The sequence below is a fragment of the Nyctereutes procyonoides genome, unplaced genomic scaffold (assembly GCF_905146905.1).
Source record: "Nyctereutes procyonoides isolate TBG_1078 unplaced genomic scaffold, NYPRO_anot_genome, whole genome shotgun sequence".
NCBI lineage: Eukaryota > Metazoa > Chordata > Mammalia > Carnivora > Canidae > Nyctereutes > Nyctereutes procyonoides.
This window is the reverse complement of record NW_026575046.1, coordinates 1,655,706-1,682,231: the sequence shown is the minus strand read 5'-3', so window position 1 is coordinate 1,682,231 and position 26,526 is coordinate 1,655,706. Positions and strand designations below refer to the sequence as shown.

General features: G+C 56.0%; 1 protein-coding gene across 1 annotated transcript in view; it reads left to right on the top strand.

The window, feature by feature from the left end:
- The first annotated feature begins 12,134 nt into the window (after nucleotides 1–12,134).
- The window catches only part of MYO10 (myosin X), a 192,970-nt gene continuing 178,578 nt past the window's right edge, over nucleotides 12,135–26,526 (top strand). The window contains exon 1 of the mRNA XM_055325849.1: nucleotides 12,135–12,429. Coding sequence (XP_055181824.1) covers nucleotides 12,409–12,429 — 21 coding nt within the window. The 5' untranslated portion in view covers nucleotides 12,135–12,408. The remainder of the gene's footprint in view (nucleotides 12,430–26,526) is intronic.

Genomic DNA, 26,526 nt, shown 5'->3' with positions numbered 1-26,526 from the left:
CTCGGTGTGACCAAAGCGTTTGTGGAGGTACGTGCTACTATTTTTTTTAAAGATTTTATTTATTTATTTGAGAGAGAGAGAGGGAGCATGAGCAGGGTGGGAGGGGCAGGGGGAGAGGCAGAGGCAGCCTCCCCGCTGAGCAGGGAGCGCCAAGTGGAGCTGGATCCCGGGGCCCTGAGATCATGACCCCAGCTGAAGGCAGACGCTCAACTGAGGAGCCCCCCGGCGCCCCTTACGTGCTACTATTCAACATGGTGCTGGAAGAGGAAGCCTCGACCCCCCGACTCGACGATCTGTCCAATCTACTGCAAGCAACGTTCTCCCCCTTGAGCCTGGCAGGGTTGGTTTTTATTATTATTAATTCAGCGAGTCCCTTGACTAGCTCGTGACCCTGCCACTTGTCCCACCTCCCCCTCACCCCCAAAAGGCTCTCTTCGGGCAACGCTAAATTTATTGCAGTCTTAATATACTCAGATTCCTGCAAAGCTTCCCCATTTGCACCATTCCCTGCATTCACTCAGACCCAGGCGCTGCAACCACAGATACTTTTATTTCTTGCTGGGTATTGTTTTCTGTCCCAATTTCTCCTTGTCCTGGGCAGTGATCAGGGCAGGGGGCTGGATACGCAGAGGTGGACGTAGAAGGAGTCGAAACAGGACTCTGTGCCCCAAAAGGGAAGGAGTCGAAGAGGCAGGGAGCGGCCAGGGCCACACAGGAGAAAACTGTGGCCGGTGTCCCAGCGGGCGGGTGCTGTCCCTGCTGTGGAAACGCGCACACCAGTGGCTCGCCAGGCGGGAAGGCCGGCCCTACACAGTCCGCCCACTCACCGCCAGGGGTAAGGGAAACCACGCTGCGGAGGAAACCTGTCCTTTCGAGAAGGAAGCTCACCTTTTTGAGTACTCTCTAGGTCTCAGGGGCCACGTTATGTGTTTCTCCTTCTTGTTCGATCCTAAACATTCCTGATAAATAGGTGCGATTTCCCGGCTTCAGACCACCCGCGTTGCCCAGGAAGAAGCCGTAAAGCTCGTAACGTCCAAGGCTGAGCCAAGGTGTTTCCCTGAAGCTCATGGTCTTTCTAGGGGAGGACCGAAGACAGAGCAGAAGTTGGGGAGACCTCAGGTTACTGTGTGCGGCGGACGACACCGAGAAGATGGGCAAGTGCTGGCATTCGGAGGCCTCGGTTTCCTTCCGCATACAACCCGGAGAAGGAATCGTTGGTGGCCGGGCTGGTGAAGGCGTCGAGCAAGATGCAGGCAAGGCGTTTAGGGCAGCAGCGCCCAGCTCACGGGGCCTCGCTGGGGACTCGGGCCTTGCTCCCGTCATGGAGCACGTGGCCCTGGGCCTAAGGTGCCAGGATGACCTTGGGCCTTGCTCCCCCCGTGGGGTGCATGGCCGACCTCGGGCCTTGCTCCCGTCGTGGAGCACGTGGCCGACCTCAGGCCTTGCCCCCATCGTGGGGCACGTGGCGGACCTTGGGCCTTGCTCCTGCCTCGGGGTGCATGCCGACCTCGGGCCTTGCTCCCGTCGTGGAGCACGTGGCCGACTGTTTATGTGGCCCCGACCCAAGTGGCGGTGGGAAAGAGCTGCAGCCCTGCTGTCGGGGGCCTGGCCTCCTCGTAGGGGAAGGGACGCCATAGCCCAGGCCCTTGGGGACTGCGCATCCTCCCGAAGGGGACACGCAGGGGACATATCAGGCCCCGGGATGTGGCTGCATCTGCCCCGGAGGCCCTCGAGGATCGTCTGAGCGGCCTGGGTGGCTGGTGTCGCAGGCCTGCACCTGCACAACGGGCACCGTGTGGCCTCAGCCCGGGGGCTGCAGCTGGCACCGAGTGTGCACCCGATACACGGCCGGGGGTGGGGGGTGCAGCACCCGGGGGCCGGGTGGCGGGGGCAGGCCCCAGGGACACGGTGCCTCAATGCTGTCTGGGGTGTGCTTCGCTGTGCAGACCCCGGGGCGGGGGGGCGGTCACTGGAGGATGTGCCTTCCTTGAGAGATTCAAAGGTGGCACTACCAGGGCAGCTTGTCTGCTGGCCAGAAAGTTCTGGAAGGGAAGAAGATGGTGCTGGCAGGGGAGCATGGTGTGGGGAAGGAGAGAGGGAGCTCGGAGAGGACCGGGGTGCCACAGCCTGGTGGGAGCAGGCTGGAATCGTGACGTCAGTGGGTGGAGGTCCCATTGCCTGGTGGCTCCGTATCTCCTCTGTGTGACGCCTTGCCTCTGGTCCCCAAGCACGCCCTGGCCCTGCACCCGCACCCCGAGCACCCACTGCCCTTCCACGCCCCGGCCCTGCACCCGCACCCCGAGCACCCACTGCCCTTCCACGTCCCGGCCCTGCACCCGCACCCCGAGCACCACTGCCCTTCCACACCCCGGCCCTGCACCCGCACCCCGAGCACCCACTGCCCTTCCACGTCCCGGCCCTGCACCCGCACCCCGAGCACCCACTGCCCTTCCACGCCCCGGCCCTGCACCTGCACCCCGAGCACCCACTGCCCTTCCACGTCCCGGCCCTGCACCCGCACCCTGAGCACCACTGCCCTTCCACACCCCGGCCCTGCACCCGCACCCCGAGCACCCACTGCCCTTCCACGCCCCGGCCCTGCACCTGCACCCCAAGCACCCACTGCCTTTCCACGCCCCGGCCCTGCACCCGCACCCTGAGCACCCACTGCCTTTCCACGGCCTGGCCCTGCACCTGCACCCGGAGCACCCACTGCCCTTCCTCACCCTGGCCCTCCCGCCTGCTGGCTTGCAGTTGCCAGAACCCCTTTATCTCTTAAAGCTGCAGCACTCTGGCCTCCCAATGACAGTTACCTGGTACACCTGTATCAGAGCAGGTGCGCACCTCACTGGGTCTCCTGCGGGAGCTCAGCCTGCAGAAGGCATCGCATTTGAAATCGCCCTCGTGCGTCCTCCTCCCCAGCTCACCATCTCTTCTCTCCCTGACATCTCCCTTTCTCCTCCTCCTGCCTTCCGGACATGACCCACCGCCTCAGCTAACCCCACCTCCTGTGGGCGCCGTGACGCCTTACTGGGGCCACCGAGATTCTTCCCCTGCTTCCCACGTTCTCAGCACGTACCTCAGGTTCACCTGCTCAGGTACATCTACCTGAGTTGCAGCGTTTCACCTACGGAGACCTGACCCCCCACCCCACCCCAGGGGAGGGGCAGTAATCCATGAAATAGCAGATGTAAACAGGGGCGTGCTCAGCCTGGCTCATGACACCACGGGGCTTTCTGACCCGCCTGTGGAACACGACCATCACTCGAAACCACGTTACCTAACCTTGCAATTAAATTACACGAAAGCCAGACATGGTAAATACTCAATACGCGTTTACAGATCATTCTAGTACATGTTTGCTACAACCTAGGCACGGAGGTGGTTCTATCGATTGGGTCTGTGTGGTTGAAACGCTGACGAATGATGTGCCTCTTCTCGGCTCCGTGTTCAGTGAACCGTGCTGAGAGCCTGCAGTCAGCCACGGGGAGAGCGACCGCACCCCAGAAACTGGAAACGCTGTGCTGTGACTCAGGGCCGCCCGCACCCCCCGACCGCACTCGGTTGTCAAACATTTACCGGCACACTCCCCAGTGTAAAACGACGTAATGGAAGCTCACGGCACCCCCCGCGGATGTGTCTCCCAGAAGCACACGCAGGCACCCACTCCCTGCCCTATAACCCTTGCCCCCATAGGGGCTCCCTTGGCTGAAAATGCTTCTCACACCTCCGGCTGCTTGCACGTGCCCTTTTCCTGGGATATGCTGTCTTCTCTTCTTCACCCAGCGGACTCCTACGCATCCACCGAGCCCGGCGCAGGTGCAGCTCCCTGGGGATATTTCCTGACTCCCCGTATTCGTTGGTTAACACTGACATCACAAAATACCACCGACCGAGTGGCTTAAACAACACAATTTAATTTTTTCCTGATTCTAGGGGCTGGAAGTTCAAGATCAAGGGGTTGGCAGGTTTGGTTTCTCCTGAGGCCTCTGTCCTTGGCTTGCTGTGTCCTCTCCTGGTCTTCCCCTGTGTCTCCTCGCGCATCCAGATTTTCTCCTCTTTTTTCATTTATTTATTCCTGAGACACACAGAGAGAGGCAGAGACCCAGGCAGAGGGAGAAGCAGGCTCCATGCAGGGAGCCTGATGTGGAACTTGATCCCAGGACCCGGGGATCACGCCCTGAGCCGAAGGCAGACGCCCAACCGCCGAGCCTCCCAGGCGCCAACCCCACCACTTTACTTTTCACCGTAATCTTTCCCTTAAAATGCTGTGTGTGCTTCTTCCTACAGAAATTTCCACAGTCATTTCAAAATTGTCTTTTAGTGTCTCTCCGCAACTGGGCTATTGATTTCTTTAGAGATCCTGTCCTGCTCATCTTTATATCTCCTAATACCCAACATCACAGATACACGACAAAAAAATTTTTTTAATAATCAAAGAAAAAGAAGAGGAAATAAAGTTTTGTTCTTAGGAAACGTGCGTTTTATTTTTGAAAGTAAGAATAACTTTATGATCCCCTAGGTATCGCCAAAACGTCAGAAAATATAGAATAGGGTCAAGAATAATTTGTAAATTGTCCGTGTCCTTGTTATCTAGGGATAACATCTGTTCAGCAATTTGTTTTTTCTTTCAAAGCTCTCCGCACAATTAATTTTATCAGATGAGAAGAGCCAGCAGCTGTTCCCTAGCATCTAGGCTTCCCTGCTTCCAAGTAGTAGTGTTTCGCTGGGTAAATACAAACCCAGAATCAATATTGGGTTTCCCCGTATTCCTTGCAGCTGGCGACTAAGTTCTGGTCGACCCGACACGCCCGGGTGCGCTGTGCGATGGTGCCAAGGCTCCTGCTCGAGGAAGGGCCGGCGCCGTGTCCCCCTGCAGGCCATCGCCCCTCGGCTCCTGCTGCCCGGGAAGCGGGGGTGGTAGTGGTGGCGGGGGTGGCGGGGGTGGCTGGCCGCCGGCTCGGAGCCGCGGGGCGCTGGCGCTGCAGAGTGAGCCGCGAGGAGTCGGTGTCCCGGAGACTCCACGGAACATCCCGGCCTCCGGCTCTGTTTACCCGAGGAAGGTAAGCCAGTCCGCCTTCAGCCACGGTCTGTTTTAAATCGTAACACGCACGTGGGACGTGTCATTTTGTTAGTCGTTCATACTTCCACATCTAGAAATAGGGATGGGACAGGGGATGGGAGACGGCCCCGGAGGGGGACAGCCGGGCCGGGCCTCGCGACGCTCAACGTGGGATCACCGGGTGAGCCAGCAAGTCCACTCCTGGGCGAGTGGGCTTCTCCAAAAGAATTGCGGACAGGTGCGTGAGCCATCACAGCAGCCGGTTCACTTAGCAAGAAGGAAAATATCCATCCCCTGCACATGGGCCCGCGACATGTGGCTCATCTGAACCATGGGTGTCACCCAGTCAGCAGACGGGAATGAGGCAGTGATACTGGTGTCAGCACGGACCAACGCTGCAAACAGTACGCCGGGTGCTGCTCCCTGGGCCCGGGTCCCACGGTGCACTGGCCGGCAGGACGGTCCCGGTGGCCGCCTCCCTGGGCCCGGGGTCTGGCCGTGATTCCCTCCCTCCAGCTCGGACTTCTGGAGGACCCCTGTGCACGGCAGACGTGCCCCAAACGGGGGCAGTGAGGACGAACCCACATGCAGCCGATCAGGGGCCTCGGCGGCTCCTCTGGATGGACTCCCGGCACCAAACGAGCTCTTCGACCCCTTTGAAAAAGGCGCCCCAAGCACGGGGCCCCACTGGCCTGGGTCTAAGCGCCGCACCCCCTCTGGAGGCATCGGCACCCGGCAGACGGCAAAGCCCACGTCCGTGAATTCAAGCAAGAGATTGATTCAAGGGCTTTGCGAAGCTTGCTGTACCGGAGGGGCGGGAGGAGCGGGCCGGGGATTTGTGGAGACAGGTGTCTGAGCCGCAGCCGGGGGGCCTGGTCACCCACCCACCCCCTCGGAACCCTGCAGCCACCCGCTGCCCGACAGCTGACCGCCCGTGCGCCCCCCCTCTGCCACCTGTGCCACCTCCTTGACAGGCCGAGCCACCTGCTTTCCCGGGGGACCTCGAGGGGTGCCCGCAACTGGTAGAAGGGAAGTCACGTGTCCGGAGCAGGAGAAGCCTGCGGATGCTCCGTCGGGTTCAAGGGATTCACGGTGGGAGGCGTTGGCAGCAGGCCGCAGCATCCTGGGCAGGTACGGGGCAGCCCGGAGGGCCCTCGACCCGACACTCGGCGCGGGCATCGAGGCAGGTGGCGGGGACAGGGAGTGAGGGAGGTGAGTCTGGGTGTAGGAAGGAGGAGCAGCAACCTGCCTGCACGGGCCGACGGCTGTGGAAACACGCGGCTGGGCTCCCCAGAGCCGGAGTCACGGTCACTTCTGAAGAGACTAGGGACAGGGGCAGTGTGGGGGCCGGCGTCCCGGGGGCGGGGGCAAGAGGAGAAGCCTGTGAAAGTGGCCCCGAAGGAGGTCAGAGCAAGGGAACCGGCAGGGCACTGCCGTCCAAGCTGCAGTGGCCTGGCCACAGGGCTCAGGGCCCAGCGCCCAGCGTCAACGAGGAGAAGCCGTCATTGAGGATTCTGGGACGGAGCCCTGCGTGTCACATCCATCCTAGGGCCCTCCTGGGCTTAGGGCCCCGTGGGGACGCTCGCTGGGGAAGCTGGCCCCAGAGCCAGAGTTCAAGGGCTCCAGGGCAGGTGCCATGTCAATGGGAGGGGGTGAGAACATTTGAGAACAAGCTGTTGGATTTGATTATTTCAGGGTCACGGTGATCTCGAAGACAGCGGAAGTGCGGGCAGATATCTGATGGCAAGGGGCTGAGGCGGGGATGGCTGAGACACAGGGTAGACTGTGAGGCATTAGGGGTTTGAGGAGATGGCCGGGTGCTCCAGGCGTGCACACAGCCCTGGAGGGCACCCGGCCCCGGTGAGCACCCACCCGGAGGGCATCCGGCCCCAGTGAGCACCTACCCGGGTGGGCACCTGGCAACCAGAGGGCACCCAGTCTCGGGGGGTAAACAGCCCTGGAGGGCACCCGGCCCTGGCAAGGACCCACCCTAGCGGGCATCTGGCGACTGGTGGGCACCCAGTCTCAGCGGGCATAAAGCCCCAGAGGGCACCTGGTGAGCACCCACCCAGAGGGCACCCAGCCCCAGTGAGCACCCACCCGGAGGGCACCCACCCCAGCGAGCACCCAGTCCCGGCGAGCACCCGGCCGTTCTCAAGCAGGAGACACCCAGCCCCGTCTCCCAGTGTGAATCCCGTGAGCAGGAAAACCGAAGATGCAGGAGGTAAGTAGGGCGCAGCTCGGAGGGGCCGGGCGGGGGGGTGGGTGGGGCGCAGGAGGGCCCGAGAGGTCAGGAGGGACCCGAGCTGTGCACGGTCCCCGAGGGGCGACTAGGCCCGCCTGGAGGGGTTCAAGGATCGCGGGACATCGATCACGTTCACAGAACCGGGACCAAGCGCTTTAAAAGGAAATGGGTTAATTCCTGAAAACCACCCATGTGTGGGCGTGTGAGCCCGTGTGTGCGCGTGTGACATCAACCGAGAAAGCGTCCCTGCTCTACTTGGAAGTGACGGGACTTAGAATCCACGGTCCCGTCCGGAGTGGCCTGCTCCCTGCTCCCGGGAGGTCCACTCCATCTGCGCCCTGCGTCAGGGCGGTCCGGAGAAACAAAACAAAAAAATGAGCACCAGCCACTGAGTTTTCTGAGTGTCTTACCCCTGGTGCCTTATTTCTGTTTATTCTCTTGGACTCGTTCAATTCTATGACAATGGAAAACACTTCACATATCTACCCCCCCCACCCCTGCCATCTTCTTCTTACTATAGAAATCTTGCACGATCATTTTCAATTTCACATGAAAAAAAAAAAATTCCCTTCGGGGTTTTAGAATTGCAAGTTATCAGAAGTAAACAAGCAAACAGAACACTTGTCTAAACGTTTAAAGAACATTCGTATGTAAAAAAAATTCCCTTCCTTTTTTGTTTGTTCAAAAAGGCAAACACATCTGAATTTTTTTTTTTAAGATTTTATTTATTTACTCATGAGAGACCCAGAGAGAGGCAGAGACACAGGCCGAGGGAGAAGCAGGCCCACGCAGGGAGCCTGACGCGGGACTCGATCCCAGGACCCCGGGGTCACGCCCTGGGCCGACGGCAGACGCTCAACCGTGGAGCCCCCCCCCCCCCGGGATCCCCCGCATCTGAATTTTTAAACACCCAACCCTGTAAGTCAACCGGAAGGACCACTGCTGTTGGGTGAGCACCGAAAACAGGATTTTAGACTTGGGTCATTTCTTCACTTCTAATTTGTGTGAAAGAACCTTCCTGAACTTTCCCTTTCCATACCTAGTAATTAAACCATTACTCTGACTGGAGCAATTAGAGGTGAGTATTTTGTAAAAACAAAAGTAATGGGAGAGACTTTACACTGGCGGACACAGCCAGATTAGGGACTGCCGGCAGCAACCCGTCACCCACAACACAGGACTCCGTGTGAAATCACAAAGGAATCTAAGACAACACACTTCAACTAAAAAGAAACAAACACACGATGGAAAACAAAAGCAGAGGGAGGCTGGATTACTTCTCTCCCACATAGTCCCACACAACTCTCCCTTAAACTGGAGAAATGGTCCCATCTGCACCAGAATTAAGTCTTGGCAGCTACATACGAGAAGGTAACCTGAGCTCTTTTGGTGTTTCATCTTGAAAATGAAAAATCAGCATGGCGCCTTTGAGAAATCAGGATAATTTGCCCCAGAGAAGTGTGCCCCTTCTGGCACGAGCGTCCTTTGGAGCCTCGACCTGTCACTTCTCAGAGGGCAGGGTTCAACCGCTTCCGCCCAACGAGCTCTGACCAGGGGGGAAGGCACCTTGTTGGAAGGAAGCACGTCACTTCAAACATGGCAACACGACTAGATATTCTTGGAAATCTATTGATTTCAAATGCTTCCCCTTGGGCAGCCCGGGGGGGGGGGGGGGGCTCGGCGGCTTAGCCCCGCCTTCAGCCCAGGGCCTGCTCCTGGAGACCCAGGATCAAGTCCCACATCGGGCTCCCTGCATGGAGCCTGCTTCCCCCTCTGCCTGTGTCTCTGCCTTTCTGTCTCTCTGTTTCTCATGAGCAAATAAATAAAATCTTCAAAAAAAAAAAATGCTTCCCCTTCTCTGTCCGGCTTCGTCTAAGCCCTTGTAAAGTCAACATCGTCCTTTGAAACAACCAATTCAACGGCAAAGACTTGCAAGTTAGATGATACCCTGTGCAGAAGGTTACCTGTAGGCAGCTACGTATGCAGAGCGTTACCTGTGCAGAAACGCTCATGATTCCAGGCACCTGGCAGGTCAGCAGAGTCTCACTGAGGCTACAGCTCCGCTTCACACCTGTTGGAGAACATGTGTTTATACAGAAAATCCGGTGAACTGTGACTAAGGAGAGCAGTGATTCTCGACCTCAGAGCTGCCCACTGGGGTGCTTACTAAAATGTCGATGTATTTAGGCACCCAGCCCACCCCTGGGATTGAGTCATATTTTTTCTGCTGTTGTTTTCTTTTTAACAACTGTTTCAGGAGATTTTTGATGAGGTGGTGTAAACTTTTTAAAAGAAATATAATTCAGTAAAACTCAACTTTTATGTATTGGATCTGGCTCACAATTCTTTACATGAGTCAAGTAGGGGGTAATCATTAACCATATCTTCTTAATCAACAAGGAAGTGACTTTCAAAAAAAGATTAATAGGCTTTGTTTTTGAGCAGTTTTAGGATTACAGGAGGTTTGAAGGGGAAGTGTCCCCTCACTGTCTCCCTCTCCCCAGTGTCCTCGAACACCAACCTGTTGTATTAGTGCGGCACGTTCGTTACAGTCGATGAGCCAGTACTGGAAAGTGACTTTGAAACGACAGGGCCGGCCCAGGCCGCACAGAACATTAGTGGCCGGGTTGTGCTGGGAACCAGGCCACACCCACACACTCGCTTGAACAAGCAGCCTGGTGATTTCTCTCGAGAGATGTTCCCTACAGATTAACGCCGTAATGACGGTAATTGTTTTTTGCGCCAGTATCTGAGCACCGGTGGCAGCCAGGGCTCAATTGACTAAGCACGTTGGTTGGTGCCAGGGATTGCTGGTCTTTATCCTGGCTCCATCTTAATTTTCCTTGCAACCCTGGGACGCAAGCTTCCACGGCTGAAGCATGTAAACCTGTGAAGCGTGTAAACCGGGGCCCTGGGAGAGCCCACAATCACTGATTTATACTTTGACTCTTTCCAAAGGCAAGTGGGGGTGGGTGTGAGGATATTTATGCTGAAGCACTGCTCTGAGATTCAGGTTTTCACATGAGGAATAGCAGAGAGGACGCTTCAACCATTCATCCTCGGCGACAGGCTGGGGATACAAATTTCAAAGCACAGTTCAGGGGCGGGACAGCAATAAAAAGACCCTTAAAACATACAGTTTCAACAGTCTTAGGAAGAAGGCACACCCAGTGGTTAGGTGGGGCTGGAAGCTGGATGAGTGGCCTGGCATTTCCGGGAAGGCTTCCTTCCCCCTGGAAGATGGGCCTTTCTGACTTGAGTCTTAAAGGAGGAGGAGCAGTGGGCAAACCCCCTGGAGAGGGCCTCACACCCCCTGTGGTGAAGAACCAGCCCCTTTTTGCTTCCAGTTCTCCAGGTACTGATAGGAGGACCCCGCGGTGCCGGGGGTGAGTCACCAGCAAGCCTGACAAACACCAAGACTGGTTTACACTCGGTTCAAGGAGCCCACCGATCATTTGCTCGGCTCCTGTGGCATTTTTCAAATTGCTGCAAAAGTTCCTGAACCTTTGCTCTCAGTGTTTTCTACCTGCTGCAGGCAGGCTGCGGTTCGCGGGCCGGCACGGGGCCAGGTGCCCTGCAAGCTCGCTGGAAAGGCCCCGCTGAATCCCAGGCCGCCTTTTAAGGAGCTTCCCAGGTGAGGCCCGGGCGCGCTCAGGTTGGAGCACCTGCCCTAGAGGAACCATATCAGGCGGATCTGATCCTTCATCCATCTCACTTGCCTTTGCCTGTTCCTTTTGGGTCTAGGGGGAGGCTACCTGCGGAGCAGTGGCCTGGCCTCTTCCAGGTCACGAAACCGCATTCCTCCGCCCGCCCCCCGGGGCGCCAGGAAAACGTCCTTTAACGTGACTGCGAGGGAGAAACCCGAGACGGGGGCAGCTTCCGGAGCCCGGAGCAGCCTCGCTCCTCCGCTTTGATCCGGCGCAGCAGCCGCGCAGCCCCGCCGCCCGCGCTGCCTCCCCGGGCTCGCTCCTCCGCCCGCCGCATTAGTGAGCTCCGCGCGCAGCCCCGCCGGGGTCCCGCGAAGATCAAAGGCCCGAAGGAATCCGCAGCCCCTCCTCCCCGGCGACTCCTGGGTCTCTACCACCCGAGGGGAGAGTCCGCTGCCCCGCCCCCTGCCCGGCCGGGGCGGGGGCCGGGGCGGGGGCAGCGCGGGCCTCGCCTTCCCCTCCCGCCGCCCGGCCCGAGCCGGCCCCGCGCGGAGTGGGCGGGGCTAGCGCTCCCGGGGGGGCGGGGCCAGCGCTCCGGGGGCGGGGCGAGCCGGGCGGGCGGCCGCTTGGCGGGGAGGGGGCGGGGCCAATGCTCCTGGAGGGGCGGGGCGAGGCGGACGCGCTGGGAAGGCGGCTGGGTGGTCGGGACTAGACCCTGGGTGGGGCGGGGCGAGGGGCGGAGCGAGGGCGGGGCCAGCGCTGCTGGGGGGACGGGGCGAGGCGGGCGAGCCGGGAAGACGGCCGGGTGGGCGGGACTCGGCTCCTGGAGGGGCGTGGCCAGCGCTCCTGGAGGGGCGGGGCGAGGCGGGCGAGCCGGGAAGGCGGCCTGGTGGGCGTGTCGGTGGGCGTGTCGGTGGGCGTGTCGAGGGCGTGGCCAGCGCTGCGCTCTGCCCGGCTGGGAGCCGCGGGGAGCCCGCCGAGCCCAGGCGCCCGAACCCTCGCGGCGGCCGCGCTCGCGCCGGGAGAGCCGCTCCGTCTCGCCTGGCGGGCCCCGGCCCCTGTCCCGGCGGCGGGCGCCTCGGGCCGGAGCGCAGACGGCGGGGCGCGCCCCCAGGCCCCCGGCGCGGTGCCCCAGCCCCAGCCGCAGCCGCAGCCCCAGCTCCAGCCGCAGCCGCAGCCGCAGCCCGGGGAAGCATGTGCCTCGAGCCGTTCCCCGCTGGCGAGCGCTGCGCCCAGGAGTAGGGAACTTGGCGGCCGCGAGACAAAGGCTGCGGCCGGGACGGATGAGTTAGAGACTCGGGTTTGGGCGAACAAAAGGTGCGGACGCGAGGAGGCAGCGGCGATGGCGGCGGGGGCGCCCCGCGGGCTCGGGGCCCTGGGGCGCGCGGCGTGACCCGCTGGGGGCCCGGGGCCGAGCCGGGACGCGGCCCCGCGGGCCGGGAGCGCCCGGAACAATGGACAACTTCTTCCCCGCGGTGAGTGCGCCGCGCCGGCCCGCGGGGACCCTGCGCTCGCCCGGGGGTCGCCCCTTCCCCGGGGCGCGCGGGGGCGCGCGGGGGGGCGCGGGGGGACGCGGGGGGACGCGGGGGGACGCGCCTCCGCGGGGAAGCCCTGGCCCGGCGCCTGCTCTGCGGGACGAGCCGGCTCCCTGCGAGTGCGCCCCGGGTCGCCGCGCCGGCCGGCCGGCCTCGTGCCCTCCGCGGATTTCCAGCCCGGAGCGCGCAGACGATGCCCTTTCGGGCAAACGGACGCTCCCTAAAGGCCGGGCCCCCCCTCCCCCTCCTCTCCCCTCCCCTCCCCTCCCCTCCTCTCCCCTCCCCCTCCCCCTCCCCGGGGGACCTGAGGCCCCCGCCCCCGCCCTCCCCGGGCCCCGGGGCGCACTGCCCTCCCGGCCCCCTTCCCCTTCCCCTTCCCCTTCCCTTCCCGCTTGTGTTTATTCAGTGAATTCTGCTTACGCTTGAGGTCTGAAGCGGCGCGGAGTGAGCTCGGTTGACTCAGGGCGCCCGGTGTGACTTTCGTTGAAAGCCCCGGGGAGGGCGGGCTCGTGAGCCCAGGCCCAGCTTTGGGGGCGGCTGCGGCCAAGTGCGGGGCTGAGGGCTGGCCCCAGCGCGCGTTGTCAGGCTTGAGTGGAGGTGCTACCTGCAGCCTGGCTCACCTGCCCGATGCTCCCTTACTGCGCTCTAAGGCCCCTGGTTTGAGTGGCCAAAGTGATATGATCTTGAGCCCTAGCCACGTCCCCCCTTCCTCAAAGGGGCATCTCCTCTGTGACACCCACACCTGCGGCCACAGGCAGGCTGGAAAGGAATCCGTCCTCCATGGATTCCTATGTCTTCGAGAAATCTATGGTTGAGCCTTCCTTCCTTGTTCTTTTTGCATATTATTATTGATTATTATCGTTTTGCTCCATAGACCTTTGTGGTCGTCAAGGGGAGAAAGCAACCGAAACTTTTTATAGGAGTTGCAGGTTAACCAAGCATGCAGGACCAGTGGGCTGTGTTTTAATTGCTTTCCTCTGGAAGAAGACCTAGGCTCTCCTAATTCGTTTAATTTTCTTTTTTTTTTTTTTTTTTGTTTTTACTTTTTTTAGTTCTGTGTTATGGGACCCTTGGGAAAGCTCTTGAGACACAGGATTTGTGTCCAGTTAGTTGGGGTTTCCAGGCCCCCTCCCACCCCCCGTGGGCCTGGGGGGCAGGGAGGGGAGGGCCCCCACCTTGGGGCGAGCTCTGCCCTCTAGTGCAAGTGGGGAAAACTGTAGGGGAGCGTGCTCAGTAGGCCACCACCTGCCCTCCCCTCCTCTCCTTGAAATTCCCTCCTCTTCTTGGGGACTTGGGACCTTAGCTCCTTAGTTCGGGGTAAGGAGGCATGGTGCTTCATTTCTGTGATCAGTATATGCTATTGAAGGCGGCCTTTGGGATCCCTGGGTGGCGCAGCGGTTTGGCGCCTGCCTTTGGCCCAGGGCACGATCCTGGTGCCGGTGCATGGAGCCTGCTTCTCCCTCCTCCTGTGTCTCTGCCTCTCTCTCTCTCTCTCTCTCTCTGTGACTATCATAAATAAATAAAAATAAAAAAAAATTTGAAGTCGGCCTTTGGCGACCCTTACTCCCTCCCCCATTTCCTAGATGCTTGACTCTTAACCTAAAGATGTTAAGTCACTTGCCCAACCTTGAGCTTTTTTTTTTTATAGAATCCGGAGTCGTTTTTCTCTCTTGCTGGGGACTTGAGGTTTTTTTTTTTTTTTTTTTTTTTTTTTTTTGGTGGGAGGATGTTCATTTCTTTAAAGTCATACTTTTCATCTTGTGGGGTATTTGTATCCTAATGTTTCTAATCAACCTTCCAAGTTCCATCCCTGACTGTGATCACTTTGAGCGGGAGGCTGTAAGGGCGGAGAGCCCGCTCGGTGCTGTTTTAATTGGAGACCAACTCCTAACAAAGATCCCGTCTCCTTCTGTTTCTGTCTTGTAACAGACCGTCCTTTTGTTAAGGTTTCATCAGTTATCCCAGTGAGGTCAATCATGTGGGAGTAGCCACAGCCAGGGGGGCAGTGCTAGGTTTCCAAGGACCACAAAACTATGGGGATTCAGCCCCAAGTCATGTCCTGGTAACCGGTGTCTTTGCTCACTTTTTCCGTCCTGATTTAGGCATAATGACTTGTTGCTTGTTGGGCAACAGTTTGAAGCTAACACTGGCAACTGGGGCATTAAAAAAAAAAGTGAACAAGATGTTGCATGATTAGCTTTCTGGTGACTATAGCCAGATAATAACAAAGTGGGAGCTACCTCTGAGTAGCAGCTGCTGTTTAGAGCCAGGCCAGGGTTTCTCAAACTGGGTGCCATTGACATTTGGGGGCCAGTTCATTCTTTGGTGTTGGGAGGCCGTCCTGTGCCCGGAAGGATGTTGAGCACCTTCCCTGGCCCCCACCCACTAGGTGCGAATAGCGCCCCCAACTTGTGACAACTGAAATGTGTGCGGACGTTGCCAAATGAGCCAGGGGGAGCAAAATCACTCCCAGTCGAGAACCCCTGAGCTAGCCCACTCGAGCCTGGCTCGTGGCATTAATTCCTGTGCGTGCTGGAAGCGCCGCGTTCTTGCCTGCGCTTGCCTGCCCTAAATAGCATCAGGCCTTTTACCGCTGGCCACTGAGATGCTTGGGCGGCTTGTTCCATCTGCCCGTGGCCGTTGACTTCTAGGCGTTCCCCGGGACTGCAGAGCAGAGGCTGAGTCCCCCCCACCCCCAACTAGAGTTGCAGTTCCTTCATGACCTTACATTTTTATGGCTGCTCTCAATTAAGTTGTGTGCACGCTTCTGGGAACACTTGTGTTTTCGGCATTAGGAGGTAGGTTGTTAAAAAGTTTACTTAGGTGGAAACTAAGTTGAGGCAGGTCCATAACCGGAAGCGATTTTTTTTTAAAGCAAACAGAAAAGGCTCAACCCAGTGGCAAGCCTGTTTTGCAGACATGTTGATATTTTGAAGTGGATGCCCAAGCACAGCACCTAGGGTGCTAGAGGGGCCCGTAAGCACCCGTCGATCACGTCAATGAGCTGGACTCTTCTGTCTTCTATTTTAGGAATCGGTGTGGCCTACTGGCTGTTCAGACAAAAGCCCTTTTGAGGATGGTTAATGGAACTTACACGAATGCTTTGAGTTTTCAGAATATGCAAAACGTACACCAGTACGCTCACAAATACAAATATAGAAAGCAGGTCATAACGGCCTTAAGACTGGACCTGCCCCTGAAGACACGCCAGCTGCGCCTGTTTCTTAACGACCTGGTTCACGCGCAGGATGTTAAGTGGAATCACCTTCCTTGTTTCCCCTCCATTTGCCAAAGTGTCTTGGTTTTGGTTGTTAATGAGGAGTTCAAATAGCTTTTAAAGCTGGAAAGGGTTCTTTGAGCCCAATTTTCTCCTCTTTTCATAGTATTTCTGTCTCGTTTTGGATCTTGGTGATAGGTATTGTCTTGTTCTAAAAACAAACAAACAAAAAGATTTAAGACTGTTACTTTTGGGAGCTCCTTCCCTTCTCCCCAGATCCTCTCTCGAGGGCAGGAGGGACGTGCCGAGGAGGACTTCCTTGTTCCATCAGATCCTGAAAGTGATCCCTTGGACAACTGTCAAACACAATCAGACCATTTGCTGGTATCTTCTTTTCTCCCAGGGGAGTTCGAGTGTCTCGCCTTTTCTGCACACTCTATAAAGATTCCTATTGTCAAATACTCATTTCTCGGCCCCTGCCAATTTGGGGACAGCACAGCCCCCCCCCCCACCCCGGAGCAGCTGCAAGCAGGCCAGTTGTTGCGGGCAGGGAGCCCTGATCTCCGTGGCCTGGCAGGCAAGGGCTGCTCCCTGCTGTCCTCACCTCTCACATCAGGCACAGCCCCGCGTGGGAGGCGGGGCCCTCCGTCTCTAACCAGGGTGGTGGCAGGAGAGAGCCGTGTTTGCTTTTCCAGCTCTGCTGGCTTTCCATGGGGTCACCTTGAAGGACAAGACCCTTGAATGTGCTCTTCTGTTGAAACTGGCAGGAAATGGGATGCTTCTTTTTTTTTTTATTTTTAAGATTTTTTTTTTTTTATTGAAGTTAAGGTACAGTGTTGTTAGTGTCAGGCATACGATATGGATATGATTCAACACTCCTTTGTGTGAGTGCTCATCATGATTAAGTGGGCTCTTAACCCCCTCTACTGCTCTCTGTCAAGGATGCCTTATCAGTGGGTTTCAAAGGTTGGCATGCAGGGTAACTGCGGCACGAGCTTTTCAAGTCACCTGCGGGGAACATTCAGGAACGAGCAACCAGTGACTCCACGTTCACTCGGCCGTACTTCCCCACCCCAAAGTGCCCCTGCTGGAATGAAAAGTGCCTCATCCTTAAAAGTAGAGAAGATGTGGCTTTTGGAAACCCGGCAACCACCCCCTCGCCTGTGGGATCTTGGGTTTTCTGACCTTGCTGGGCTTTATTTCTGTGGGCACAGGGGTGTCCACCTTGCGTGACTCTTAGAATTTGAGAGATTTCCAGAGCGGTTGGCACGTGGCAGGTGGGTAGTGGCTCAGAGTGAGAGGATGGAACCCCAGGGTTCAGTGGTGAGGGAGGCCGTGGCCTCAGAGCTGGGCCCCAAATCATCCCTTGTGCTGCATTGCACGTATGTTTCTCTCCCTTTCGACCTGTAGCCTTCTGGCAGATTTTGCCTTTCCAGAATTTTGTCTGGAGCATGTCCGTATCGCTAGTAAAATCAGGCTCACATTCCTCAGTTGGATTTTCCAGGCCCTCTGATCTGACATCTCTTCACTCCTTTTCCCTCGTGACTTCTTCTCCGGGGAACCCCCAGGCTTCTGTGCTGTCCCCTCTGCGCATCGGGTGCCCTCCCTGGTAGCTGCCTGTTGAGACCAGCGCTGGCGGCTCTGGTTGATCGTGACCCCTACCTCTCCTCCTTCCCCCTGAACGTGGCTCCTCCTCTTTCTGTCCTGGCCTGGTTAGGATTTTATCCTGGTTGGATGTCCCCCGCCCTCCCCAAATGAGTAAACAGACTCCTGGGACCGTAACTATCCCATGTGTGAGTTTTATCACCTCATTTGCGCGGAGAGGTCCTACAGGATGGATGGGACTCTCTCCTGGTACAGCCTTCATTTTCTCCTCAAGTACGGATCGTTTCATGGTGGGAGGGGTGATGCCTATGATATTTTTTTTTTCTTGATTGTGAAGCATTTTACAATTCTTCGAGGTCAGCAATCAAAATAGCTCATGTTTATTGGGGGCTCTACGTGCCAGGCATGTTCCTGAGTACCGGACGTTCAGTAGCAACTTTAATTCATTTGACGGCTCTTGGGTTAAGTCCCCATGGATGAAAAAAGTGAGACGCAGAGAGGTGAAGTAAGTGGCTCAGCATCACCCAGTCAGAGTGGTCGTCGGGATTCGAATGCACACCCGTGTGCAGATCCTCTGTAGTCTTCACTGCCATTCTTCTCTCTCCCGTTGGTGTCCTTTGCCTTATGCTTTCATCATTGTTTCTGGGCTCTTTGAAGATAGTAGGTAGTTCGTAAATGATTTTTGAGCTAAGCTGTGTGGGAGTTTGGGGAAACATCTACGCTCCAGAGACTTTGAAACCCAGTAGGAAAATATTAACCCTGCTGTTAATTTTTCCTCTGGTTTGCTTTTTATACTTAAGAAAGACATAGCTTCTATTGCGTTGTGAAATGTGGTTTCTAGAGCTGCCGGCCCGACCTCATGACCATGGTAGGACAACGGGTGTAATTAAGACGCTTGGGAAACTCGCCTTTTGGGATGTGTTTATTAGGACTCATTTGTCCCCTGGTGCTAGCCATCCCTGATCGCGGGGTTTCTCTTTGGGGTCATCTGACGGCGTCTCCTTTCCCTCAAGATCCTGGCAGCTTTCCCGGAGTTTTTCCACATCGGTTGTGTTTTCGTTGTTAGCGTCTTAGTACCTGCGGCGCGATCACCGGCAGCGGAGCTGAACGTTCCTCCAAGAGCATGGCCTTGATTAAAACATCTTACTGCCTGGCGAAGGGCTTTTTTGGAGAATGTGCCCACCGGGGGTGACGGAGGAAACCTGAGCCTCAGTTTAAATCTAGCATCTCCTGTCACGTGAACTCCGATCGCCTGACTCTGCCAATCAAGGGGCAGGTGCTGGCATTGGGTGTCAGAGCCACAGCCCGAGCGAGGGGGGGTGACACCACGGGGCCGTCCATGCAATGCCTCTGCTTTCACCCGAGCGTCGGTATCTGTTCTTCAGGATTAAAAGCTTCTCTGTGTAATGGCATTTTACATGTGAATTTTTTTTAAGTGAGTTATTAGCAAAGAAAAGGTAGGCAAGGTTGAAATTTTGCACTTTGGGGTAGTCTTGCTTGTCTTTACGACTTGCTGGACCTTGAGAGGTGAAGATAAAAGGCTTGGGGGCTGTTGGAGTAGAACGTAAGCTTTTGTACATGGCCCAACATTGGGTCCACAAAGAATTCCTTAATTGTTTTAAATCTCTCTCTCTCTCTCCTTTATTTTTTGTCCGTTAATAGCATGTGACTAGTGCCCGCTGATGATGATATACATTATGGAGAGAGGTGGACTCATCTCTTTCAGAGCGTGTGTTCGAGAGGCCTACTTTTTTGGTGTTAAAATTCTCTTTGAAAGAAATTTACTGTAGACCACCCGCTCATGTGCGCAGCTACCATTAATAAAATTTTGGTTTTACTCGCTTCATAGATATTTAAATTATGTATAAGGGGATATGTTTAGGATCAGGAATGTTGGTGCTCTAAGACACCTGATGCACATAGGTTTACTCTGGGGACAGTAATCGTCATTACTATGTCAAAGGTCATGTGCTGTTCCCCGTATCATTCTTAAATTCATTTCTACTTTCTCTTTAATCCTACAAAGAATATGTACTAAATTTACAAAATGCCATAAGCAAGAGACAAAAACAGCCTGGGTGCTACTTTCGATGTTTTGGGACCTGTGCTTTCCATGCCTCTGTATCTGTGTTTCTCTAAAAGCACACCTATCATGTTTTCCATTTAAGAGTTGACCGCAAAAAGCTTTAAATGTCAAGAAGCTCGCATGTGTCATTTTCAAAGTCAGGGACAAGACTACAAATGCAGACCCCGTATCTCATATCTGAATACTTAAAAGTTATAAATCAAGCCTACAAACTGGTAAATAAAATGTCTTTGCCTACATTGACACATCTACCTTCATTAGGACGCAGTAAAAAAAAAAATGTGTAAAGCTATGGTTTTTATTGCTGAAAGTCAGCAGACTATCAAAGGGAAATGGAGATAATTACAGTTGCACATGCCGGGACGTTCTTTTGATAGGCCAGTGATGTTTGCATGAGTAATAGACGTGTAGTCCATAATATATTTTCCATAAATCTATTTCTCTTGCCCGTGTTTCAGCAAAATCAATAAATTACATGGTTACAGTCAAGATTTTCACAGTATACGTTTTATTGGCGGTAACACCAAAGTCAAAGACCTTTCTTGAGTCCCGGTGGTTCTTTGATTATTTTTTAATCGAGGTCAGTTGGGAGAAGGCCTGCTTCGTAAGGCAGGACGGTCGTTATGGGCATTGCCAACGCCATTCATACGGTGGCATTTACTTATTTCTCTTTTTTGAATGAAGCATAAGTAACCTAGTGTTATTAGTTTTAGGGTTTACAGTGTGATGAATCCCCAACTGTACTGCATTGCTCACTGCTCATCAGGATAAGTGTCCTCTTAATCCCCTCCATGTCACTCAGACAGCGATATTCAGATTAAGGAAAGAATAGGGTCGCGTGGGCCATTGAATTTACTGAAAGTACTAAATATTTAAGTTCATTATATAAACCATATCATTAGTACTGTGAATTTTCTCTATTGTTCCTTAAACTTTTCAATGCCGCGTACGTTATGAAGAAAACAGCTTCATTCATTAAAGATCTGTTTTCAGAGGAATAAACTATAATGCATCTTGGCCACAAAATAATCTGCATAAAGATGTGTTTGGTGGTTGTGTGTGTGTGTGTGTGTGTGTGAGACTCTTTTCCTTTCCTATAAGTCGGTCTTTTAAGTGTTTTTATTTCCTTATTCTGCTTTACATGTTTTCCTAAAATTTCAGTTTTTTGTATGCTTTGCCTGTCGTTTCTATTTGAAATTCTTCTCTAAAATTTTAGAACAGAGTTTTTGAATTTTTGGAAGCTTTTTTTAAAATTTTTATTTATTTATGAGAGAGAGCAAGAGAAAGAAGAGCAAGCATGCGGGGGGAGGAGCAGAGGGAGATGGACAAGCAGACTCTGTGGGGCTGCATCTCATGGCCCGTGGGATCATGATTTGAGCCCAAACCAAGAGTCAGATGCTTAATCCACAGAGCCACCCAGGCACCCCTTGTTTTTGGAAATTTTTGCTAAGAATTAATAGTAAAGCAATAGTTTATGTCAAATAACAGCCATGACTTCACGTTCAAAATAATATTTTCCACCAAAGACGATGATTCCTTCTTTAAGGAACTTCTGTTTATTTACTGCCCCCCTCCCCCCTGGCCCCGGTCCTTGTGACGTGCAGGGCACACCTAGAGCCTGCAGCCCAAGGTGGAGTCCTAGGTGTCCGGGTCTAAGAGTGAACATTCCCATTCCTCCTGGGCACGTATCATCCTTTATAGGACCACTCTCGGTTGTCTGTAGCTGTTTGCTTTTATAGAAAACCACCCACGAACGTTCGTATGCCCACATCATTGTGTGCTCGTCTGGTTCCTTCTTGAGGATGAAGTTTCTTGGGAGTGGAGAGATTTGATCAAAGAATCTGCACATCTTAGATGACTTGGCAGTGAAAGTTTTATGAGAGGCGTCCGCACAGCTTACGTACAGCAGGCACAGCCGAGGCGCCCGGTCAGGATGTGTCCCTGACAGCAGGGATCTTGTGACTTCTAGTTAGAGTCTTAATGACGTGCGCTGCTTCACAAAGGACGTTACGGCGGGGTGCTAGATCTGTGTCCCCCGTCGGGGTCTCCTCAGAGCGCAGTGCACAGGGACGGTCTCAGGTGATCACGAGCAGGGGCTGGGGACTCCCCTGGGGCCCTCACAAGATCCCTGTGTGCGTGCTGATGCTCATTTAGGGGTCATTGTGTGCCCAGGGCCCCGGCCACTGGCCAGGTTTGGGGAACTGTTTATGGGATTTTCTTGTAATTCTCATCCTCCTGTGCCGTGAGAATCCTGGAGTGGGAAGCCTGCCCAGCAGTTACATGCTGGCGGTGGCCCTAACTGTAGGGACGTAGGTGGCCTCCAGCGCTCGGTGTGTGTTTACTCCAAAGCTTACTTCCCAGCCCTATGGAATCCCTCCACGGACTTTGAACTAAGTGTCGAGGGCTAGGCGACAATTAACACCGCGCCTTCTGGAGTGCAGACCGTTGTCATTGCTACAGGTGCGTGTGCCCTGATGATGTGAGCTGAGTCCCCTGGGCACGCCGAGGGGCGCCCCGGGGTGTTCCCGCCACCCCGGCATCTCGGCGGGCCTGGGTGGAGGGGCAGGTGTCCGGGCGGAGCCGAGGAGAGGGTGCTCACTGGAGCCCTGGGCTGGGCGGTGAGGGTCTGTCCCCGGGGAGGGAGAGGCAGAGGAGCAGACCCCAGGCAGGTGCCCCTGGGGGGCTGCGGGGCCCTGGGACCCTGGACGCGGGCGGGATGCTGGTGCCTGTGTGCGGAGCCCAGGGCCCGGGGCCGCAGCTGCCCCAGTGGTCCTCCCCGGGCAGGGGCTCCTGGTCCGCTGCTTTGACAACACGATGGCCCAGGGCACGGGGAGGGGCGAAGGGAGCCCGGTCCTGTGACGAGGGCTGCTCGTGGGCCCAGTAACTCCCCAGGGCCCAGCCTCCACGCCGCCCGCCGCACCCCGGCTCCCCCGGGTGCCCCTTCCCTCGTGGAGCTAGAACCGGAGCGCGGGGCTTCCTGCCTCCCCAAGGCGCCGTGTCCTCCTCGCCCCCGGCTTCTGCAGCAAACGGTTTTTCCATGTACAAAAATTTTTTTTTCTTTATACCTCCTGGGTTTTTTCTTTTTCTTTCTTTTCTTTCTTTCTTTCTTTCTTTCTTTCTTTCTTTCTTTCTTTCTTTCTTTCTTTCTTTCTCTCTCTCTCTCTCTCTCTCTCTTTCTTCTTTCTTTCTTTCCATTTCATTTCTTTTCTTTCTTACAAAAAATGGCCTCATGCTCTTGTTTTCTGTACCAAGAATGTGTAGAGCGTGCGACGGGTGTTGGGGCCGCCAGCGGGTGAGCTGTGGGCCCGAGTGCCAGAGGTGTCTGGCCGAACTGCGTCATAGAGAGGGGCTGGGCCTGTGCACACGCGTGCACCAGTGCTTGCATGTCATGGGCACGCCTGCTGCGCAGGCCTCCGTGTAACGCGCGTGTGCACACGTGTGCACCTATGGCCATGTTGGCCTTCCCTGGTGGCCCCGGCCGGGGGCAGGCACATGCTGGGCAGGGTGGGGAGCCACCCGCGGCCTCCAGTGGGCGCGTATGTCTGAGCTGCGGCCAGTTTTCCAAGAAGATGAGGTCGGGAAAACAGCTTCCTGCCTCCTGGAGGCCCCCCCCCCCCGGGGCTGGCGTCCGCCTCTGCCCTGCCCGCCGCACTCCCTGCGCCTTGGGATTTTCACGGTTGGGCATTCCCGCGGGTGCAAGGCCAAGAAGCCTGCCGTGCACGGTCCTGCCGCTGTTGCCCAGACCCCGAGAAGCCCCCGGAGCTCGGGTGTTTGCCTGGGTGCCGTCGCTTCTCGGCTGTGACGGTTTCCTTCCTGCCCTCAGGCAGGCCCGTCGGGTCACGTTGGGTGCTAAAGTCATGTTTGCGGAGCATTGAACCTGGTGCGTCCCTTCGCTAAATGTCGGTGGAATACAAATAACGTACACGCAAAACAGGTGGAACGTCCTGCCGGGGGCCAGAGTCCAGCAGGGGAGAGCAGCAGATGGAGCGAGCTCCGGGCTGCGTGACCCGATGCTGCCGCCCGGTGTCTTGGGCACTAAGCGGGCGAGGCGGGCCTCCTGGTGCGGGGGGCAGGGGGGGGACGACCCGTGCATCTGGCTTTTCACCACAGTTCTTATGTTCCCGTATTTTACCATCATAAAACATTAAAGCACCAGTCATCAGCCCTAAAAGTGAAAACAGGGAGCAAAAACAGTTGTAGGTGGGGCTCCCTCGGGGGCCCGTGCGCAGCGTTAAGAAAATGTGCCTCTGAAATCGCACAACCTCCGGGAGCTCCGAGGGCGGGCACGGTCGCTTTGTCCTGCCTCGCCTGGTGTCTCTGTGACAGCAGGTACCTTCCTTCTCCCCCGAGGCATGAGAGCTGGGTAACTTGACCCAAGGCTTATAGCACCCAACGATGGCGTCAAGCAGGACTCGGGTGTAATGTGTGTGTGCACCGTGTGCACCTATGGCCGTGTTGGGCTCTGTCTCGCGGGGCTCTGTCTCACGGCCCTGAGATCGCGACCTGAGCCAAAGTCAGGAGTCCTGCGCTTTTTGCCACGACGAGAGCAGGCGTCCAGCTCTCCGGAAGCAAAGCAGAAGCGCGGCCTGGCCGTTTTCTGCCACGGGGCCCCCGGCCGTGGGGCCGCGAGAGCCTTGGGGCCTGCGGTGGGGGAGCGTGTCCGACCCCCGCGTCTGTGCCGCGGCCTGTAGGGTCCTGGGGGTCCGCGCCCTGGGGACAGAGGTCACGCCGACTTTCCTGAATCGGTTTCCTGGGCTTCGGCGCGCCCCTGCCCGGCCCCAGGCCCGCGGGGTGCTGCTGTGAGAAGGCGGGTGTGCTGCGGGGTCCTCTGCGGGCTGCGGGTGCGCATCGGGAGCCCCGCTGGGCACGGGCGTCGCTGGGGCTTCTGCGCCCTGAGCGGCCCGGGCTGTCCAGGGGCGCGGGCCCGCCGTCTCCCTAAGCGTGTGGCCAACTCTTCTTGTCTAGAGACTTTTTTTTTTCTTTTAGAGCAGCTTTAGGTTGACCGCAAGAGGTAAAATTGTAAGAGACCACGATTCTGGACATTGGTCCTCCTCCTGACGGGGGATCTCTCCTAGACCATTAAGGGTTTGCATTTAAGTGAACCCTGTAGGGTCGCCCGGGGGCTCAGGGGTGGAGCATCTGCCTTTGGCCCAAGGCGTGACCCCGGGGTCCCGGGATCGAGTCCCGCGTCGGGCTCCCTGCATGGAGCCTGCTTCTCCCTCTGCCTGTGTTTCTGCCTCTCTCTGTGTCTCTCATGAATAAATAAATAAAATCTTTAAAAATAAAATAAGTGAACTTTGTAGAGCCGGAACTCAGGTAAGGTGGTGGTATGTTGGTTGCTCCTGTTTTCTATTCCTACTGAATACAGATTCTGTAGCTTAAAACGTGCCAGCGCGAGAAGGGAAGAGCTAGCACGGCTGTGGCGGCAGCTGAGTCCTTGGTCACAGTGCGTGGTCGTTACCGGTGGGGTTTGAATTTTGTATGGAACAGCGGTTCTGCGCCGGACAGTGTGCCTCCTGCGCGCCCTTAGCGAGGCCTGGTGGTTGCCGGTGACGTAGAGGGTCCCGCTGCGCCGGCGGGTGGAGGGTGACGGAGACCGCTGGGCCTCGGGCCGCACAGGACAGCTGCCCACGGCGCAGACTGCTTCAGCCCCAGCGACGACGGTAGTGCCGGGACCGAGAAACCCTCGTAGCGAAGATTGACCTGATTCTGTAAAAGTCTACCCTTTTGTATTTTAGCTTTCTGTTTTCTAAGTAGAATGCTCACTGCTAACGTAATTTCCTGTAACGTAGTTTCAGGGGCTGTGAATGATGCCTTCGTGTGATTTTTTTAATTTTCACACCCAAATTATACTTATTATGGCTTGGTTATGTTATGCATCTAGATTTATAGTTATATTTATTCCAAAATTGGTTTCTGCGGCATCTGTGAAAAAATAAATAGAATATATCTGTCTGCACATTTGTACAGTGGGCCATGGAGTTGTGTTTTTTTTCTGGGCCTTCTTAACTCTGAGCCTCCATTTGTCTTAAAAGGCAGAGGAACGGACGGTAGGACACTTTCCATCACACGACACCAGGAGACCGACGTGTCGACCTGAGACGGCGGGAAGCTGGAGGGGCCAGCGTTACAGCTCTGCCCTCTGGACCTCCCGCCGCCCGGTGATTTTCATGCGTGGCCAAGCCCTTGGCCCCCGACCCTGGTGCGGGGGGCAGCCTCGTGCAAGGGCTGAGTGACCTGTCACCAAGCAAACTCCACACCTTCCTTTCTTTTCTGCTTCTCTCCCTTTTGATGAGTAAGTGGTGTGTGATCTTTTTTTTTTTTCCCCCTTTCGGCTTAATGTTCACCCAGCCCCAGCTCAGTGTGTTTTGCAAGCCACCGCGATGACTCACTCAGCGCTCGGTTCGGGCGGTCGCACCAGCAGGCCAGGCCGTACGGTAAATGGAGGCTCACACCGGGCCTCGAGGCAGTGGGGAGACTAAGTCGGGTTCCGGGTTCGGGGCCCCTGGCTGGTGTAGGAGAGCATGTGACTTGTGAGCTCAGGGTCATGAGCTCCAGCCCCACATTGGATGCAAAGCCTAATTAAAAAAAAAAAAAAAAGTTCCTGGATTTAATCTGTGGTTTAGGATGAGTTTTCTTCTTTCTTTCTTTCTTTTTTTTTTTTAAATTTCTGCTTTATTGAGGTATGATTGGCATATGATACGATAAGACATTTGGAGGGTGCATCGGGGTAGAACTTCTTCCCATGTTCCTTCTCACCTTTTCTCCCCCGACTCGCAGGAGGACCAGAGAACTAATCTGATTTTCTCTCGACCTTCTTGCTTTTTCACAGGGAAGGCGCCATCAGCAAGACCTCTGTCTAGATGAGCTTATAGTGTCCTCCTACGTGTTTTTGTTTGTTGATTGGGAACCATCTGAGTAGAAAGGCTCTCAGGACTCCCAGGGGGGTAGTTGCCTTGCTAGGACGAGTCCGTACCGCTGTCCGTTGACGCAGAGTTCCCTTCCTATGTGGGTAGTTTGTTGGGGCCTCTGCAGACCGTGATGTGGGGTTAAGGACTCTGGACATACAGTTCGTGATAGCACCTGGGCCCAAGAGGTCGGTGATGAGGCTTCAGGGATGCCGTTGTCA